Raw genomic sequence first — 20,730 nt, forward strand, 5'->3', positions numbered from 1 at the left:
AACATACAAGACAGCTAAAAGGAAAAAAAAATAAATAAAATAAAATAAAAGAAAGAGAGAATCAATCACACGAATAAAAAGAAGAGATAAAAAAAAAAAAAGCAAAACATAAAACCGGCGAACATCCTCGATCTCGATAATAGCGCCCGCCCGCAACCAAGCTCGATCCCAACCGGCTTTGCTTTAGTTTTCGCCCGCCAGTTGATCCCGAGGCCCCCGAACACGCCATGTGCACGGCTGGTCAGCAAGGCCCAGCGACTCCGGAGCATTAGTTGGTTAGGGGACAGTCCATATCTATCCAGTCAAGACTCACGCGCAGACGGGAACCTCCCCCTGTGTGCGCACACTTCTCTCTCGCATCTTCCCGGCCTTTCTGTCCCTCTCTGGCCTCTCCCGCCTTTGTTGTGCTCATCTTCTTCATCTTCTCACCCTCTGCTGCCCTTATTCTTTTCCCCCAACCCTCCTCCCATCTCCTCATCTTTCTCACAACTCCCATACATACTTCACCTGTTCTGGTGAGACCCTGCATACGCGGAGCAAGAGAGAGAAAGACAAGAAAAGAACAAAAGCAAACATAAAAAAGCAAACAGCAAAGAAAGAAAAGAAAAAAGAAAAAAAAAAAAAGGAAAAAAGGAATAACACCCGGCGTGGAATGGGCCTCCCTTTGTTGCAGCATCTCCGGATCCCTTGTTGAAGCTCTCAACAGCGCTGCTTCGGCAATTCCTCACGGCCTGCGCGACTTTTTCTACTCTCCGTCCGCGCGCATCCTGCTGATCTCGCCAGAATTAACCATCCTTTTTTTTTTTTGTCTTTGCTTTTCTTTTCTTTTCTTTTTTTTTTTTGTCTCTCTGTCCGCCCCGAGTCTCCCGCTTTTTCCTTGCCGAATACCTACTCTCTCCCCTTTATAATACATCTTTCGCCCTGTCACCTCCCGTTACAACGCTACGGTCCCGAGAAAGAAGAAAGATCTCATCTTATTCCCCGCGCCCTTTTTTTTTTTTTTTTCCCCTTCTTTTCCCTTTTCCTCTCTTTGTTACACAGGCAGAGTCGTGAAGTGAGCTCGAACAAGAGAAGACAAAAAGGACAAAAAAAAAAAAAAAGAGGAACGACAAGCAAACGTCGTCTCGGAGTCGACCGAACGAAAACCGTTCAACGACCAGCTATTACCAGAGAGAGGGCGATCTCGACGGAGAGTACCACCCGGACCCGAAAGAGGGGAAAAAAAAAAAAAAAGGCCCTATTCCTTCGCAATAAAAGCGAAAAAGAAATGCCTGCCGTGGCGTAACCTGGAGGAATTTCATACTTAATCCGAAGCAGAGGCGGAAAGTCGAAGAAGAAGCAGAAGAGGAGGAGGATCAGGGGCAAGACGCGCTGATATAGATCCTATTCCTGGCCTCTTAATTCGACCTTCTTTTCCCTTTCTCTCCTCCGTTTCTTTTCTTCTCCTTTTTTGATTGTTAGAACCCCATCCTCACCCGGAAAGGTCTGTTAAATCTATCACCGTGGAGAAGAAAAAGGATCAGCCCGCATTGAAGATGCGCTCGAGCATTGCTTGCTCCCGCTGCAGGCGGAGCAAGATCAAATGCGTCAATGCGGGTATCGACACCACCTGCCGCGCCTGCGAGTCCTCGGGCAGAGAGTGCGTCTATCCCACACCTGCAATCGGCACCGCCAGCGCCGCTGCTGCCAAGCGAGACCTTGCCGCAATGGCTGACGGAGAGGAGCGGAACGGCGACTGGGAGAGCCCAAAGCGGCAGCGCCCGAGAAAGACGGCACATTCGGCAGCCGCCGGTGCAAGAGACGCTCACAGGGGGACGAACAGCCACCAGGTCGTCCTCGACCCTACCCTTCTCACTGTCAAAGTCTGGGAGAGCCTGTTCGATCTGTTCCAGCTTCATTTCTCTGCGACCCTGCCGTTCTTACACCCCACTACGTTCCTCTCTCAGATTCGGCAGTTTTCCACCAATCCCGCGCAAACTGATACGGCCAGCCGACGGTCGCAGAGTCCAGCACCTCGAGCGGAGCTCTCGCCTTTGGTCCTTCTGGGAGTGTTGACTCTGACTGCCCGTTTTCATCCGCAATTGATTCAACACCATTCACCCTCATCTACCGCCCACCCATCAAACCCTCTCGTAGCTTCCGAATCCTACGCCAACGCCCTACGCGCCCGCTTGGTCGCAGGCGACGGAGGCGACCTCGCATCCGCAGACATCCATCGCGTCCAGGCCTTCCTGATGCTAGGTCTGCACGAATGGGGCATGTGCCGCGGCACAAACGCATGGATCTACGTCGGGATGGCGATCCGACTAGCCCAGGCAATGGGACTCTCCCTCGAAACCGAAAACGAGCGCTTCTCGCGTCGCAGATCCCTCCACTCGAACCTCGACCAGAAGGATCAGAATTCAGACGACATCATCGAGCAGGAGACCAGGCGACGCACGTTCTGGAGCTGCTTTGTCATGGACCGGTGTCTCAGCGGTGGCAAGTTTCGCCCGAGGATGGTCAAGGTGCGAGATGTCGGCATCCAGCTCCCGAGCGACAATGCGTTTGCGTTCGGTGAGCGCGTGCGAACGTCGCGCCTGGGTGAGAATGCTGGTAATCGCCGATCGCAGAGCTTCGAGCCCCGAGTGATGCCGGGCCTGCGTCAGAACGTGGGATTATCCGACGATCTGAAGTTCCGAGCTAACGGATCGATCCTGAACGACCCGAAGCAGTGGTCGAACGGCAGTCATCGCAGCGACGGAGTTGAGAATGGAATTGATCGCTGGGAAGTCGGCGCTGAAGAATGTGTTCTGAGCAGACTGATACGCATCATTCGTGTTTGGGGAAGTATTGCGAAATGGTCGTGTGCCGGTGGACGAAGGTCAGTTAGCACATTGTTGCCCCCTTCTTCCCCTCCTTTTTTTTTATTTTTTTATTTTTCTATTTTTTACTTTTATTTTTTTTTACTTTTATTTTTAAAATATTCTTTTCCCTTTCTGTGTAACCAGCTAAAAGGCGTTATTTTCCACAGAATTGATCAGTACCCTCCGTGGCATCCCGATTCGCAGTTTAATCGGCTGAAAGAACTCCTGATCGAGTTCCAAGAGGGCCTGCCGCGAAACCTGCAGTACAGCGCACGAAACACCGATACCCACATCATGTACAAGAACACACTGGCGCCGTATTCGCTTATGCATATCATTTACTTTCTGTCGGTCATTGTGCTACATAGGTCCTATGTACCTTTTTTGCCTCTGCGCGGCATGGATCCGCAGGGACCAATCGACGAGCCTTCGTTCCCCGCCGAAGGCTTCCGGAGAGACATCGCTCGGGAGGTCTTTCGAGCCTCTCGACATATGATCGAGCTTGTCAAGACCTGTTATGAACGCGGCGTTTTGATGGAGACTCCACTGGTTGGATTTGCCGTCTACAATGCTGCTTCCATGGGCGTTTACGCGGCTCACTTTAACCATATGGACCAGGAAGGTTACATCTGCTCGAAACCTAGCTCGACCGATGTCATGCCTGGTCTGGGCGGCCAGGGACAAGCGGAGATCCGCAGGGCCGTTGAGATCCTTGGGAGTATGAGGTCGCGACTTCCAATGGCCGTTGGCTGGTTCCGCACTATCAACAGGCTGCATACGTTCTTTGTCAAAGCCAGGCGAGACTACAAGCGTACGGTGCGGAGCCGGGAAAGTTTGACACCGAGTGGAGAGCTGCCCTTTGGTGGTAATCCTGATGAATTGAAGCTCTTGGAGAAGATCTTCACAGATATGGGCGTTGCAGAGGACCAGACTCCCGACTCGAATGGCCTCAGCGACGAGCCGGTCGCGCCTCATGTCAATGGGACCGACCATACTAATGGCAGTGATGCTGGAAGCAATCATGTCAGGAGCGAATCTGGTGATGCAGCAGAGGCCAACGGCGACAGCACCACGCGACGAGAGACCTGGGTTCCTGTCAACAGTGCCGCTCACGAGCCAAACCGAGAGCCAGAAAGACTCGATTCCACCATCCTTCGCCCGATCGAAAGCGATCGATGGGCAAATCTCCCAGGACCCCCGGCACCACCTTCATACAGTCTCCCATCTATCCATCAGCATAACCTAGCACCGCCACCCTCCAGCACTCCACAATCTCTCTCCTCTTCGACAGTATACTCCTCTTCACCATCTTATCTTCCGTCTGCAAATAACCGTCTCCAGCCACTCCAGCCCTGGCCCACCGCCCGTCAACCTCCGCCTCCTCCATACTCGCAATCCCTTCCTGCTCTGAATGCGGCCGCACAGCAAAACTTCCCCATGCCTCCCCTCGCCGCCAGCACACAACCACCGCCGCCTCCTCCTCCTCTTCCCTTGCAGCTCCACCAGCATCACCCACGTCTTACTCCACCACGCCTCCTTGACGGTGCAGCGTCGCGCATAATGTCTCCGCTACCTCCCGACCCCGGAACGAGCACCGTGTGGATGAGCAGCCTAGGCGGAGACGACGTGATTGCATTTGTGGAAGGTGAAGGCTTAGAGAAGTGGGCAACAAGCAATGCTACGCCGCACGTTGGAGTGCAGGACGGATGGTTGGCGACGATCTGGGATGGGTACGCGCATTAAAAGGCTCTCACACACACACCGTCCTCGTTCTTCCTGTGCGTATCTGCCGAGCTCTTGCTCATCTGTTTTTAATTCCTGCATGTGTACTACTGAGGTCGTGGCTGGGTTACCTTTATGTATTTGTATTTTTTTTTCCCTTCTTTTTTGGTATCTGGTGTTCTGCGGGAATCTGTTTCATTATGCTATGGGTTCTACATCAAGGTGGGATGGGGGCTAAGGGATGTGTGGGCGTACGTTTTACCCCGACGACGAAAAAGGTCGCATCATGTTACATTGTTCTATGCTACATACACATACGCATCTGGGAGCTGGGATACAAGATTTTCTGTTTGGTCCCTTGCGGTGCTTCCCGCTCTGTTTTGTTTTGAGGATGGACGGGGTTAATGGGATGGGAATTGGCTGGGAGGGAATGGAAGGGAACGGTAACGGGACATGGGAAACGGGCATTACGCTTATCATCATCATCATCATCATCATCATTATTATTATTAGTATTTGCTTGTTTGATGTATTCCAGATCGAATTGTTTTCGAGTTTTCTTGAGAGCCATTTTTCCCCACTTCTTTTTTCTCTTCTATGCCTGCGGGTTTAATTATCCGAGGATTCGTGTATGCTTATAATACTTCTTTCAGTTCGTGTCTTTTTTTCTTGCGAGTGTTTTAATCAACCAATTGATGGAAGGTTTTAATTTTTATCCTAGAAATGGATGCGTCCTATCTCCGATGCCTTCGTTCCAACTTCTCCCGTTCTGTCGGATTCCTAGGCATCGTCATCGTCAGCTCGCAAACGGAGATACCAACGAACAAACATCGACATTCACGGGTCGTCGAACTCAACTCCGGCCTCACGTCTTCATATGAAAGCTTCAGAGCATCGACGTCGGGATGCCTCGCGTCTCCACCTCGGGGCAAAAAAAGAAATGAAAATCAAATGAATCAAAAAGACATGCGCACACGCAAACCTCCCTTGGCCCTTTGAAAAATCACACACACGAGCTTGCTGAGGTCCGCGGCATGAGCCACTTTTCTGCACGGGAGTGGTGGCTGTGATACCGAGTGGTGCGTTAAGCCGATGCAGCTTAATTAGTGCTCACCCCCCTCCGTCGGACATGACTAGGTGTGAGAGTTACATTTGGGGGCCCATCGAGTTTGAAACAAACATCGCCCGTGGTGGTTTTTTTTTTCCGTCAAACATGCTATGTCGAGACAACAAAACCAAAAAACAGGGAACGCAGGTCGGTTCTCCATAAAAAGACCTGTTTGCTTGAGAGCTAGGGAAGGGATATATATCATGGCTCTAATGTGCAGTTCTTGTTGCCTTTGAGCTTGTACGGAGTACCTTCAGCATGGAACCTTCGCTGATCGACAGCTAGCTAGTTCACCCGCTCTCCACTTCCCAGCGCACAATGTATCATGTGGCAAGTTAGCCTGTGAGTTACATTACACAGTTAGTTACGCAGGTGGCTTCTCAAGTTGCTGGACACCATCCTGGTCCTATCAGTCTCATGAGCCGCCCCAGAATGCCCTCCCTGCCTTTGGAGAGGCACCAGGCCACATGAGCCCATATCAAAATCGGCGCTCCAAACGCACATCTCTACTTTCAGGTCGATATACACCCCACAAGTGGGTATAGCACCCATGGCGATTATACTGGTTGGGACATCAGAGCTTCTATCTTGCAGCCAGCGGCCCTCTCAACTCTACTTTGCATCGGCGGTGTGATTGAGATCGAAGTCCTCCTCGCTCAATGCAACCGTAAGATTCATGCGGTCCACTTAGGTTGTTGTGGCCTCGCTCCAGGATGTTCATTGCTTCGGACTGCACAAACTGACAGTCCCGCCCACATAGTACCCAGTCAATGCTCTGGGCAAAGCACGAGAAGGCGTCCTGGAGAGATTCATCATTGGACCGACGGGCGTTCACCCCTGCCTTTGGGCCCTCGCAGGCTCGTACAGATCGCGAAATCAAGAGCAATTCAAGGCAAACAGCATCAACCCGAAACAATATTCCAGAAAATGTGCGGCTCAACCGGGGTACGCCGAGGATTTTGATCAGTAAACATGCAAAGAATTTGAGTACTGTGATTGGCCTCCCAAAAAAAGAAAACCGCAGATCTTGTACTTAAAATTGCGTAACATTCAAGAAATTCCCGAGCCACCACATTGGCTGAAGACATGGCAGCTCTGCAGCAGGCATCTACCAAATATCGAAGCATGGACGAATGGTCTAGGCTTCTGGATCCGCCCCGACGATGAAAGAAACTGTGGCAGTGAAGGAGAAGTCACATCAGGCTGGTGGATTGAGGAGTTTGGACCACAAAGCCCGACTCATGACCGGATGCGAGAAAGGTACAGGAGAACAAGGGCATCCTGGATGGGAAAACGGAGAGAATATGGACAAAGAGAGGCCGATACTGGTGCCGATGAGCAGCGACAAGGGCTGTGGCCAATGCGTAAGAATTGTTTTTATACCCAATCATCAGCTGAGATTGAACAGAATCTGAATGCATATCCCCTCCAGGATACGGTCAGTTTCAGCTGAGCTTGCAAGCGCTAAACAGGACTCTGATCAGATTGGCAAGGTCGCTATTCAATATAGAGTAATGATGACCAGGTTTCTACTTCGTATACTCGTGTCTGACACCAACGAATTTGTTGAGCTTCAGCGCGGAGAGGGGAAGACAGAGAATTCCAAATCCAAATTTGGAATTCCGGACCACTTCTCTAAACCGCAAAGCAGGGTATAAATACAGCGAAGAATCCTTCATGATATCTCTCTGTTCAAACTCAACATCGCTATCGATACCATCAAGACATTCTCACAAGGTCACTTTCAAAGAGCCCCTTATCCATATTTTTTTTTTCCCTTCTAAATCTGAAAACCAGCCATCATGAAGCTCCTTGCAATCGTTTCTCTCCTGGCGACCGTCGTTCCTTTGCAAGTTCTGGCCGAGACCACCTGCTGGCATAACTCGGACTGTAACGAGAGATGGGTCGGATACACCTGCTCCTGTGCCAATGCACGCGTCAAATTCATCAATGCCATGAAGAGTCAGGGTATCAACTGCTGGACCGGCCCTGGTTTTGGCGTCGGCTGTGACAACGACTGTGGTGGCAAGTGTGACTGCGGCCGCAACCACCACTGGGAGGGTAGCTGCTAAATGTCAAGTGAGTCCGTCCTGTTTCTGTTTGGACCTTTTGACATGGAAGTTTCATATAACTGACGTGTATAAACCGTAGCGGCTGCGATAATCACTCCGGTCGTGGTCATGGATGCCCCTGACACGAACCAAATGTGGGTATAAGGGCGTCCGATTTATTTTGCTGGGGTTCAATGTAATTGGTGCTAATCCCCATCATAGGTTAACACGAAATTTTTTGTCGCCCTTTCAACGTTGACTTTTCCGCAGGAACAGCTAGGGATAGATGGAATCTCGAATGACCAACCCACTGTCGAGCTCGGTTTCCATTCATGGCGCATAGTCTGCGAGTATTGGAAAGGCTCTTATCTGAGATATGACCTTAGAAAAAGCCCTTCGCTCAGTGATAAGATGAAATGTTTTACCCCAGATCTGATGCTATGAAGGAGGGCAGTGGCCAGTCCCATCATTCCTGGTTGTATGGCTTGTTAGTAGTTGAGTTCAGATCTTCAGTCTATAGTGAATTTCAATCTTTGGTGCAGAGTACGGAGTAGTTTCACAACAATAACATGTGCTTCAAACAAGTGAGGTCTTTGTGGAGTAACCGTGTTGAACGATGCTTCACAGACTGGCACGGTTTCAAAAGGCTAGCTAGCCTATTAGTTAACTAGTTAACTAAGTATGCGCGGAAACTCGAACAAGCACTTATACCATTCAAGTGCTCTCTCTCAGTTGCTTGATTGTAAGAAGTCCCAAACCAAGCTGAGAGCAAAAACCTCTGCATTGGATCAAAGAAGATCTGAGCTGAAGACTAACTTCATGTAGACTAGCATCTCAACATCATCTTCTAGCAGAAATCTCTATGTAAATAAATACAAAAATCCAACAAATTCTTGAAGATTGAAGCTGGTTCAACAAGCAAGGTTAAAAGATAAAACTAGCAGCAAGAGAGCCAGCCGGAAAAAGACAAGTAATCATGAAGGTTCTTCTTACGATCGGCATTTTCTCCTACTTAGCCCCCCTTTCCTTTGCTCTGCTAGCTAAGCAATGTAACTAGATAGTCATGCTCTCCAGATTTCACACAAGTATCTGATCCTCTTCATCTTGTGTTTTATACACACCTATATCTTCCACAAAGAGCTCACTCATTTGCCAATATCAATTTTTTCATTTGAATATCCAATTATCGCTAGTCTTCCTGATTATACCGGAGAAGGCCCCTAAGGCTGCATGGAAGTACTATGCGTAGTGCCCGAATTCGAATTGTCAGCTGGCGCTAGATCTGTGTCAACAAGAGGTTTGTCGACATTCAAGACAGTCATGTCACATAGCTGTCCTTGCCTCAGAGCCACCTGTGTCTCAAAGAAGAGAAATACAGCCTTTGTGAAGCAGACAAAAGCAGGGACATGGAAACAGCAGTGTCTAGCTGCTGACATCCTGATTCCTCTGATAACCAAATTGTCATACATACAATGATTCTTTGCTGGTTCTAACTGTAGTCAATTATTCATGAAAGCTGCAACACTGAAAGAATCAAGCTAACTTGCATCTTATTATGACCTCTCTAAAGATCTCTCTAGAGGATGATAGCACTCAGAAGCTATATTCTTCATTCAATTCAACCTTGTCATCAAAGAAAATTTCAATAATGTGGCTCTGTCACAAGAATACAGAGGGCCTTCAAGCTACTTAAGAGACCTAAAAGATAAAAAGACCGCCACTCCAGGTTTCCTTTGACTGTATTTAAAAACAGCCTTCTACTTCATATCTTCAATGCTGTATGATGCAGACAAGTTGTCTTTGCTTGAAGCTTACAACCAGCTTAAGTGCGAGAACAACATGGTAAGTCTCCCTTTGGAACTAGAATTTCTTTGTTCCTAACACCATCAATAGTACAAGGCAATTAACTATAAGAGTGGGTTAGCGTACGAAGCTAATGTTGAACCGGGCGATTACTTGGCGGACAGGATCAGATCTGACAAAGTCGAGAATTTCACCGAGAAAAGGCGCATTGGTAATAAGGTGGGATTTGACGCGATGGAGATACGAAGGCGCTCCGAAAGCTTGAGGCAGAGCAGGCGATGTTGCGGGAGGAAAATGCCGGAATCCGGGCGGAGCTTCACGAAACACAGACAGGCCTCATTAAGCTCCGTCTGAGAATATGCGAAGACAGGCGTGTCTGCCGAATAGGCGGAAAAACAGGACCAAAAAGAAAACGATATGAAAACACAGTCGCACAAGGAGGGGATATTATTTTCGACATCGAGGTGATCGAAACAAGCTGCTCAAATCAAAGCATCCACATGTTGATGATTACAAGAGTGATTTTCAAGATGGGTATTAGGTGTCTTTTGATCGAGTCTCGGAAACTATCGGCACATTTTAAAGGAACAGATGATAAGAGTCTTTAACGATGTGGCTACCTTTCTGGAGTTGCACGAATGTCGAGGCCAGAACGAGAAGCGACAACGCCAGACAATAATCGATATCGGAACCCAAATTATCAATGATACAATGAAAGCTATCGAGAGTGGCAATATATCACCTTTTCAGGATGAAGATGAAGATGGTCTAGCTTTCAAAACTCAGAGATTAGAAGACTTGAAGGGTGACTTCTGGTCTGAGGAACAGAATGGCAGCAGCTTGGCATAGTGGCAGAGTTTGTTGAAAAAAGCATTGAGATCCCGGAGAAGACTAGGGCCAATTGCTGGCAGTAACGGTGCAATCAGATCTACAAGGAATTTTGACGTGCATATGATCTTGATCATGCTATCAGGAGGGGATAGAAGGACGGAAAGAGAGATCCGCTTCAGTGCAGAGACATTCAGCCAACAGAAATAGGTGTAGTCGGAGGAGTCCTGGTGAATAGCGAGGATGGGAACTCCAAGCTTTCCTCCTGAACCGCATTGCTCTCATCAGGTGTTCATACCTAACTATTCTACTGCCCTTAGCCTGACTGGCTCGAGCAGTCACAATTCCCGACTGAAGTTACCGGCATGTGAAGCGATTGCTCTTTGCTGAATGAAGGTGCTGGTTACCTGTTATGTGCCCTAATGTGTTTTCGAATTTTGATACACTGAAATTATCTCATACGCATCTCGATCCTCTCCATAATCTTTTCCCGGAAATGTGTGTTTGAGGTTGCGGAAATGACATAGTCAGCGCCCTCTTTTGGAGCCATTGATTTGATCCATACGGATGCGATACTTGAGACGCTGCCAGTTCAAGAATGAAAATGCATGATATACACAGGCACTATCATAAAGGCGGGTATCTTCACATGAAAGGTAGATATTTATACATCTACAGAGTTAAAAAAATGCTGAAACTGTCATGGCTAGATCAAGGAGATTGGACAAATGAACATAAAGAAAATCAGGAAGCACCGGATCCGGTTCGTTCGGACTTTGCAGGGTAAAACCTATGAAGAACTCAGTTTGGTTTGATTGAAACGTTGGCGCTAGGAGAACAGCTTACCATGCAGCCACAGAAATAATAAGATATAACGTCATTAGTAGCATTCCTTCCAACCAGTGAGACTTGCCATCTTGAATGAGGTAGTTAACCTGTTGAAACATCTGATCAGCTTATTGATGGCGAAACCGAGAAAAGGGAGACCATCGTACCAGAAGGACAGCGACGAACAGGACGGCAATCTGGAATCCATCGAAATACAATGACTAAATACATTGGTTAGCTTGCTAAAACTATGTCGCCCGTAATATGAAGAAGTCACCATATCATCCTTGCCTGCAGAGCAGAATTAGCTTTTGGAAATGAGATATATAAGGCGAAAAACGTACCTGCAATCCATCCGATCACAACAATAAGTGGAAGAACCAACAGCGCAATCTGCATACTCGATCCGACGGCAACACCAATAGACAAGTCCATTTTATCCTTCATGGCAACGGTAATAGCAGTGGCATGTTCTGCGGCGTTGCCCACGATAGGTAGGAGAATCAGTCCAACAAATGTTTCGGAGATATGCCCGCGAGTCGTTATTACATCTATGGAAGAGACCTGTTTCACAAAAAAAGTAAATACTTTGTCTTCTTCCGTAGTACAAAATATTCGTACGTACCAACGCTTCAGCGCAGACTCCTACCAACGCTGTGGACGCAGCGAGCGTAAATAGGGCGACAAAGAAATGGAGTTCTGGTTCTTCTTGGTCTTCATCATCTGGAACTTGAATCGGTACGCTCTGCGCATTGTGCCCGCCCATACTCGCTGAAATGCCAGCTCCTATCTGGGCGATTCCCTTGATGGCATCTCCACTCTCAACTTTCCCTCTCCGTTTCTCAACCTTTTCGCTGGGCTTGTTGTACATCTCCGTGTGGGATTTTAGCTGAAAGAAAAGGTAGCAGCCGTACACAAATAGCAGGATGATGCTTGTTCCTAGCTCATTTTAGCTGGGTCTTCAATAAAGCTTCTCTGTGATAACGGATGGTCCTACCTCTCGACAAGGGTGCGATTCCAGTTTCACCAGCTGTAAATAGCTTATTAGCAAACAAACTCGTATTAGCAACCATCAAGGCTCATACCTTCGGACCATGTATGAAATGCAGTTGGAATGATCAGACTCCCAACCGCGAGAGCAAGCAAACTGGCAGCAGTTTGGGCGACCGTCATATTGAAATTCTGCTCAATGCGATTGATTCCTCCGAGAAAGAATGACATACCCATCACCAAGAGTAGATTGGATAACATACTCCCAATGAGAGAGGTTTTCACGATAACGATCTCATTTTTGAACAGCGCCAGGATTGACACAATTAACTCAACGGCGTTTCTGCAGGCGATTAGAAAGAACCGTAAAAGACTGAGCATTTCTGCCTCTACTTACCCGAAGGTGGCGTTGAGAAGGCCGCCGACGGTCTCGCCAGTCCTTTGACAGAATTAGCATTAGTTTGTGTTTGCGACAGCCGGAAAAAAACAAAAAAAAAAAAGGAAAAAAAAGGAAATTTATACCTCATGGCGATTTCCTCTGTTCCATAACCTAACAGTGCGGCAAGTGGTCTAAATTGCTGTTAGCAATGGGAGCGTCCTTGGCCCGGATATTCGAATCATACATGATTGCAACAAAATTGACCACAAATACTGCGATTGGGTCAACGTGGATATAATGTAGGATAACTATTCTGGGTTAACCCATGCTTCCAAACATCTTGCTGATTGTTGAGCAAGCCATACTTCCCACCGGCACAGCCAGTAACAAGACATTAATCCAAGAGTTGAACAAAGTGGCTCTCAGTTGACCAACAAATGTGTACTTCTGTTTGTCTTCCTTACCACCAAGCGCCTCCGGGTCCTCAATTATCGCGTCGTCGAGATTGGCATTCTCCGCGTGCTTCGGAGTGGTTCTCCGTCTGATAGACTGATCGCTCAAGGAAGCGGCGTCTATTTCCGGCCGCCTTAGGGGAACGAGGCTATTAACCGATTCTCCGACAGGGGGCAACCCAAAGGCTCCATCTGTCCCAACAGATGAAGGCAAGGGCATAGAATCTGTGCCCTCAGCTCGTTGGATGCCACCGGCCATAGCCTCTCCCTTGCGATGTTCTGCCATTGATATATCATCGAATTCCGGTCTCGCCGCCACGGTGGTCGTTCTACGTGTAGGTGACCGGGTTCTGAATTTCTTGAAGGGATTTCGAGTAGGCGGTTCGCCATCTTCGTCGTACCAGGCGAGATTCCTGGCTCGTCGGCGGTATATATCTGGGGCATACTTTAGCCAATAACCGAGAGTTCGTCACTGTGGGCGAAGACTCACGCATCTTCTTGTCAGCTTTTCTTCTGCCGAAATTGAACCTGGAGGGAAAACCAAGACAATGAGGATCTCTGATCTCTAATTGTTAACAGTAGGCTAAATGAAGAAAGAGTAAAACAAAAAGTGATCAGATAATGGACTGGTTATGATCATTATCCGACAGAGTGAAAACAAGCACCCAATATAGTCGTTCAAGCAATGGATGCGAGAGCCTGTTTTGAAATTCTGAATGAAAAGCTCCAGGGTGCTGGTGTGGCTTCGGGCTGTGATGACATCGGGAAAATACGACTGGTTTAATTAGCTTGTTTGAAGCCAGGGCTGTGTCGCGGCCACTGATAGTTCACCTCCCCCAGGTAGATTCATCAAAAGCTGCTCCTTGTTTGAGCAAAGGACAGGGGTATCTGTATATCTGTCCCTTTGTTATTGATTTACGCTAACCGGAACCCCTCCGCATTGGTTGTTCTGCGGCCATGGGTCCCACCCCTTTTGTGTAGGGTGGGAATACGGAGTTGTGTGACAGCACATTGCCCTCACGCATTAGGATTGGCCTGTTGAAGTAGCTAAAGAAGCAGTCGAATCGTGTGCCCAGCAGATACATGTCAAGCACAGACACGTCGGACAGTTGCAGACATCAAAGTTTCACAAGCAACTCAAGCATCAAGCTTTCTCTTGGTGAAGGCTTGACCAGCTCGTGTGGCATCTTGGCGCCAGGGCTTCAGCCACCAGAAATGTACTTGGCAGCCGCTCAGCTATTTACTGCTTGCGTTTGATGGAGGAAGAAATACCTTAGCCCTGTTGTTCTATTTGCAGCACTGGCATAGTTATTCTCCAAATGAAAAAGAAGATGAGTTGCCAGTCAATTTACGAACAATTAATTCTGTAGAAGATGGATCATCTGCTGGAATGCTCTCGATCTCGACTCGTTCATGACATATAGCAGCCACAAGCCACAATTGGCCGGGGTGGTCGTGGCTTGAACACTCATAACACAAGCCACAGCTGCCTGTGCTTATATAACAAGGTTCACAAATACATTTGTCTTGTTTGTAACATCACGTGATATTACCTGAGCTCCCCTTTCGTCGCATGCTGAGCATCATAAACTCACTTCAACCACCTTGATGGCCAGCTTGCAACCATCTTACTCTCCAGGAGAGCTATTTTTGCAGCAATGTGAGGTTGATGAGGAACATGTTTCAGTGACACCTGTTGGATATGTTGCATCTTTGAACATCTACCTCGGCAATGCTTCAGTCTGGAGGCATCAAAGGCCCGCAGCGCAAGCAGTTCCAACCGGCTAGCGCTGAAGCACGCTCCATGCGGGCAACCATTGCTAGTTTGCAGGATTCGAAAGTTGATTCTGCTAGACCTGATTCCCCTCAATATTCACCCAAGAGCCCGAGCAAACGGTCATGCACGCTATGGGTCCATGATGAAACCTTCTCCCGGGAAGAAGTCCTCTGCAACCTTCAGGCGCTACCTGATTTTGGGTTGAACGTGGGGTATTTGGTAGAAGTCTCGGTTGCGCAAGGAGATCACCTAGGATCGCAGCTGAAGCTTGAAACCGGCAGCAGATATCTTCAAGATGAAGGCAGCTTCACATCGCCTCGGTGGCCCATTGGGGCCGGAGGTAGTGCCTCGAGATCTACATTCGGCGGTGATGCCAAGCTTCGGAGCCGGAAAACACCTGGAAAGTTCCTGTTTATCGTCAAGCCGTTTCCCCCGGAGGTTAGAGCCAAGCATCCCAATCTCCAAGTATCAGTTGCAAATCACGTCGCGAATGCCTTTGGCTTCAAGAATCGATCTCAAATCCACCTCACTGTTAGGAAGCGAGCGCAATGCTCAGCGTCCCATGTGGAACTCATATTTCGTGACCAGTTCCTGCTTCGCTCCGATATGTGGAGATTGACAATGTCGGAACTTGTTGACCGTCCAATATATAAAGGCCAGAAGATCCTCTTCATGGGAAGCATTAAGGCCACAGTGAAATCGGTTTATATCAATGGCAACAAGACCCTATCCGCTTACTTCTCGCCTAATACTATCCCCATATTTCGAAGCGAATCAGCTCGGTTCGTTCTCTTCATCCAAATGTCCAAGGAGATGTGGGACTTCGACTCGGAGGGCACTGGTGATATTTTGTTCAGTCGTGTCATCAACAGCCTGATGCCCGAGCTTTTTAAGCGATGGGCAAATATTGATGCTCATCATTTGGTGACGATCGTGCTCTTTACTAGAGTACAGTATGACTTTGCAACTCCGACGTCGGGACACGCCACCCTCAATAGCAGCTTTTTAAACCGCGGTCCAGATGGTTCGGCGCCGAAAACCCAGGATTTCTATCGTGTCGTGGTCAACGATATGCCGAGTGGACAGTGGACTACTATATTAGACTCTCTTAAGAAGGAATTTCGCACATTCCTACGAGATGTCTCAATCCCACCACCCTATTTTCCTGATACTCCAATAGCAGCGGAAGATATCCCGAGATTCACAGAATCACATCCTCCTAAGATTGCTGGGCGGCCAACCTCAGCTCTACGGGGTAACATCCTGGAGGCAATTCACGTTGCTTCGTCTTACCTTGCTTTCGAGCATATCGGCCGTGACCTGGTAAGAACAGGAACCTCAATCGTCATTATAACACCTGGAACGGGGGTGTTTGAGGTCCCTTTCAAAATCCTATCCCTGACGTCCGATGTCCTTACCAGTCGGGCCATCGGCATAGATCTCATTTGTCTCAGCCCTATGCCACTCCATTCCGTACCTCTTTTCAAATACAAACTACCTCGTGATACCTCTCGTCGACCGGGGAGCTCCATTTCGTCGCGCCTTGCTCCTTATGAACATCGTCGAATGTCAGCGACCTTCTCGACAGCTCACATGTCCCCTCTTGATAGACCAGGCACCGCATTATCTGACCAGGCGCTGCAGGGTATCGGCAGTTCTCCCCAAGAAGAGGAATGGGGATATGGTATTCCACATTGGGTCGATATCTCGTACTGGGATCCTAAATTAGACCGTGCTAGCCGGGCAGCCGCTAAGAAAAAATCTACAATGTCCCCTGTGATAGCGACCATTGCGAAAAATTCGCAGCTGTTCGTGCCAAAAGTGCGAATGTACGAAATACAAATGATGGGGGTAATGGAGAGCGAGCAGTCAAACATATGCATCCCTCATATGTCTTCGACCTCATCCCGCACTCAAAAACGCCCCGGTACCTTGGCTTCCCTCGCTGCATCCATTGGGAATAGCCCATCACCAGATTCATCATACAGGTCCCAAGCAGGTGACGGCTTTCGGCCAAAATCCTTTATGTATAATATAAAGGACTCAAAGAAGAGTATGCTGCCGCCTGATGCAAAAGAACGGACCAACTTGGTGGAATGGATGGACTCTTACGATCAGTCGATTTTCCATCTGCATCCCAAACAAAAGCGACCTCGTAGGCGCTCCAAGGCAAAGCAAGCTGCCGAGACCGAAACCAGCAGGCCTTCCCAGCACGAAACTCCAAAACTAAGATCAAGTATGGATCTAGGGCAGCCTGATAATCGCCACCTATCTCCTTTTGGTCAACCTCACTTACAATTAAGATACGAAAGAATAGAGGAGGAGTCACTCGTTACACCCCGACGGATCACTCAACCGCCCGCCCAAACAAATATGAAATCAATCATAAAGCCGAAACCGAAGCTGCCTATTCCACGAATCTCTCGGTCTATCAGCTTTGCCCTGCGGGGACTTGGTTCTGCTCCTCCTAGGGCGCACGCAAGCACTGAAGTCAAAACTGAACATGCCCAGGCTCTCCCAACCTCGGGTGGAAGGACACCGGAAGACCCTGCATCAGGAGCATCAAATACAGTCACTCCCAGGCAGAATTCTCCTCTTAATTCGGGCGCAGCTACTCCTAAGCCCGAACGGTCTGAAGCTGACGCACCAAGTCACGTCGAAGCAATGACGCCATCCAAACCGATTTTGATCAGAGCCATCCGAAGGACTGGGGAGGATGGTAGCGTAGAGCCCCTGCCTCTAGAAGGGTCCTTCTCCACCCAAGGTACTGAGCCCCGTCATGATCTATTGCAGCATCACGACAGCCAGGGAGCTTTTCCTGTAAAGAGAACGGGGCGAAGGCTGGATCTACTGAGCAGTGGTGATCACACCTCCCCTCCTACTGTCTCGGCGACGGATGCACTCTCTCCGTGGGTAAGCCCCATCAACCCCTGGAACCCACCGAAGCTGGCGCCCTCACGCTCAAGTTGGTACGGACGCTGGCAGCATGTATATCCGAGAATTCCAAAAACGACTTCTGTGAAGTGGAAGAGCCTGAAGTCGCCTGCATCGTTGCCAATAACGGCTGAAGAGCTACCCACAGAATCCGAATTAACATCAAACTTTCTCCAAACTCCCTATCGAGTTTATCAAAACGACGAGGCTGACGCTGAGGTGCCGAAGACGAGAGAAATGCTCTTGCGTGATATGATTTCTTTGAGGTTGTCGCACGGGTTTCAGATAGTAGTAGGTAAGAAGGTCGAGGAGCAATCGACGGGCTATTCGAATATTTTTGACACCAAGGCACTGTCTAAGGATGGCACAACGGTTTTTATGGCGAGAGGAAATGTGATCCACAGACTTGTGTGCGTTGAAGGGGAGATTGAAGTTACAAAGTTTACTCGCAGACCGTTGAATGGTTTCCCAACTGACGAGCTGAATGATGCTTCAATAAGCTACAGCCCTGCTGTTAAAACCATTTTGAGTGCTCAGTACTGCAAGAACACCATATCCTTGGGGGCTCCACCGGAAGAGTACAACTGGAACTCTGCGGACGCGTTTCTCGCTGGCCATAGAGACCATATCACCAACTCCATCAGGCAGCTCCGGTTTTGGCGAACAAGATTTGTTTTGATACCGGTTCAGGTACCCTTAGCTGCAAGACGGCATATCTCTTCATTCCACGAAGATAATGAAGAGGAAATCCACCTACTTGGAATTTATAAATTGACTCAGATGTGGCAACGCCACAGGTATATCCCCCCCGAGGAAAGACAATTTCAGAGTGCCGCACGTAAAAGCAAAGATCAGAACCCACTCAATATCATTTATCAAACGAGTGATCCCTCGGTGGTGGTTGCTGCCGAGCTTGACAGGCTATTGCTGGAAGACCCTGGACTGGACAATGCCCCTGCCCAGCTGTTACCTGATTCGGAGTTGCTCCAGCGATCCAACATCACCCTCGCCTTCTTGGCACAAAAGATACAGGGTGAAAAGGGAGTAAGGATGATGGACAGGAGATGGCATTGGCGCCTTCACTACAACTGCTTCGTTGGCATGGAATTCACAACATGGCTACTGCAAAATTTCCGTGATATCGATACTCGAGAGGAAGCTGTTGAGTTTGGAAATGACCTGATGACGCATGGATTGTTCCATCACGTTCAGCGGAGGCACAATTTTAGGGATGGCAATTACTTCTACCAGATCGCGGACGAATACAGAGTGGTTCGCCCAGAGTCGAGAGGCGGGTGGTTTCAGCCACGCAAGGTGGACAAATCAAACCCAAATACGCCGATGGGTGAGGCCATGAAAGACTCAGCGTCAAGCATCCGCGCCAGATCAGAAAAAAGTATTGATGAGACAGGGAGCAAGCCTGACATCCCAGGATCTTCGAAACCCAGTCGGCCCAAGCCCTCCATTTCTCTGGCAAAATCCTTGAAATACGATGTCGATCCGCGCAAACGGTCGGATAGGCCTGAAGTGATTGATCTTCACTATGATAGGATTCATAATCCGGAGAATTGTTTTCACATTGAACTGAGCTGGATGAATGCCACGCCCAAGCTTGTGGAAGACGCCATCATGTCCTGGGTTGGAACCGCGGAGAAGTATGGACTGAAGCTGGTCGAGCTGCCGATATCTGAAGCGTCTTCCATCGTGGAAAGACAAGTGTTCAGGCGACCGTATCCTATCAAGTTGAAGGTCGACCCACCGCCGACGCCTGTATCGACGTATCTCACCGCGACGTCTTTTACTTCTCAAGCTGTGCCGGATCACCATTTTTACCAGAAGGCCATCCTGAAGAAGTTTGATTTCGTGCTGGACTTTGAGGCCAAGAGTGCGTTCCCGGCGAACGTGGACGTGTGCTATAGCTGGGGGAAGCCCGACTATCAATTCCCTCAGTACGTGCACCGCACCGGAGCGGTGCTGGCCCAGATCACGGACGAAGGGCATTTCCTCCTCCTCGCAAACCGATTTCACAACAGTCACAACCCCGTCAGCCTCAAGGACTCGAACAAGTTCGACCGTTCCTCGGAATATTTCCCGCGCCCACGTGCAGCGACATTCGACCCGCTCGACCGCCGCTCGCCCCTCCTGTCACCTGTGGCTCGCCCCACCCCCGGCACAGACAGCAGCATCCCCTCCGCCTCCCCACTGTATATCTCGGCAAGCGACGCCTCCCAGAACTCGTACCGCGTAACGGACCAGATCAAAGACAGCATGCGCGCCTTCTGCTCCGACGCAGAGCAGCTCGAGGCGTTCTTTGCGGAGATGGCCATGGCCAAGGGCAAGACTGCTACTACTGCCGGCCCGGCATCCCTGTCGTCGGTGAAGCTCAGTCCGACCACGCCGGCGACGGTGGATTCGTCGATCCCGTCGCTAGAGCTGCCGGCGAGCGTGGTCGCGAGGAATCTACATCTGCCTCAGCCGGTGGCTTTGGCAGCAGCGCAGGCTTCGGCGGAAACACCGCAGGTTGCGGGGTCCATTGATGCTGTGATGAGAAGTACGAGCGTGTCCAGCCCGCGGAACGGTGCTTTTAGGCATTGAAAGTTGGAGGAAAACTTTTTTTAATTTGGAGAGATTTGGATATTTTCATATAGGATGATGCAATTAGGTGAATTGCTTGGTATTAGATTGATAAAAAAGAAAAAAAAGGCTGTGACGTTTAACAGTCTTATTTCTTTTTATTTTTTTATGTCGATCAAAAAGGTGAATGCTGGTTGGTCTACGGAGTCCTCCATAAAAGTTTGGAAAAACGAGAGAGAAGGGATCTCACTGATACAGGGACCATGATTTTTTTGGTCCATCTCCTTGGATTTTTACCTTTTCCTTTTTTCTTTTTTTTTTTTTTTAGCAGCTTGAGAGGGCAGTCCAATGGTATTTTGGCGAATGTAATAATAGCACAGAATCAGCAGAAGAAGAATGTGAAAAGCCCTACGGAGTACTCGGCTGTTGCTGAATCCT

General features: G+C 48.9%; 5 protein-coding genes across 5 annotated transcripts; 4 read left to right on the forward strand and 1 right to left on the reverse strand.

The window, feature by feature from the left end:
* The first annotated feature begins 1,216 nt into the window (after positions 1–1,216).
* D8B26_002395 (uncharacterized protein) lies at positions 1,217–5,990 on the forward strand. The gene is made up of 3 exons (XM_003066299.2): positions 1,217–2,863; positions 3,014–5,823; positions 5,962–5,990. Exons 1-2 carry the CDS (start codon positions 1,536–1,538, stop codon positions 4,587–4,589), a joined length of 2,904 nt encoding a protein of 967 aa, XP_003066345.2. The 5' UTR covers positions 1,217–1,535; the 3' UTR covers positions 4,590–5,823; positions 5,962–5,990.
* Positions 5,991–6,795: 805 nt separating this feature from the next.
* Positions 6,796–8,318, forward strand: D8B26_002396 (uncharacterized protein). Its single transcript, XM_066123815.1, has 3 exons — positions 6,796–7,755; positions 7,828–7,882; positions 7,950–8,318. Exon 1 carries the CDS (start codon positions 7,479–7,481, stop codon positions 7,746–7,748), a length of 270 nt encoding a protein of 89 aa, XP_065979890.1. The 5' UTR covers positions 6,796–7,478; the 3' UTR covers positions 7,749–7,755; positions 7,828–7,882; positions 7,950–8,318.
* Positions 8,319–9,500: 1,182 nt separating this feature from the next.
* D8B26_002397 (uncharacterized protein) lies at positions 9,501–10,379 on the forward strand (the record flags this gene model as incomplete). Its single annotated transcript, XM_066123816.1, has 3 exons — positions 9,501–9,569; positions 9,621–9,749; positions 10,116–10,379. 3 exons carry the CDS (start codon positions 9,501–9,503, stop codon positions 10,377–10,379), a joined length of 462 nt encoding a protein of 153 aa, XP_065979891.1.
* Positions 10,380–11,102: 723 nt separating this feature from the next.
* D8B26_002398 (uncharacterized protein) lies at positions 11,103–13,501 on the reverse strand (the record flags this gene model as incomplete). Its single annotated transcript, XM_066123817.1, has 13 exons — positions 11,103–11,148; positions 11,205–11,293; positions 11,354–11,407; positions 11,464–11,477; positions 11,531–11,750; positions 11,812–12,125; positions 12,184–12,216; positions 12,272–12,519; positions 12,574–12,615; positions 12,699–12,746; positions 12,800–12,863; positions 12,921–13,442; positions 13,498–13,501. 13 exons carry the CDS (start codon positions 13,499–13,501, stop codon positions 11,103–11,105), a joined length of 1,698 nt encoding a protein of 565 aa, XP_065979892.1.
* Positions 13,502–14,739: 1,238 nt separating this feature from the next.
* On the forward strand, positions 14,740–20,386 carry IML1 (vacuolar membrane-associated protein iml1; the record flags this gene model as incomplete). The annotated part of the gene is made up of 1 exon (XM_003066302.2): positions 14,740–20,386. One exon carries the CDS (start codon positions 14,740–14,742, stop codon positions 20,311–20,313), a length of 5,574 nt encoding a protein of 1,857 aa, XP_003066348.2. The 3' UTR covers positions 20,314–20,386.
* Between the last annotated feature and the right edge of the window lie 344 nt (positions 20,387–20,730).

Source organism: Coccidioides posadasii, chromosome 1, assembly GCF_018416015.2.
Source record: "Coccidioides posadasii str. Silveira chromosome 1, complete sequence".
NCBI lineage: Eukaryota > Fungi > Ascomycota > Eurotiomycetes > Onygenales > Onygenaceae > Coccidioides > Coccidioides posadasii.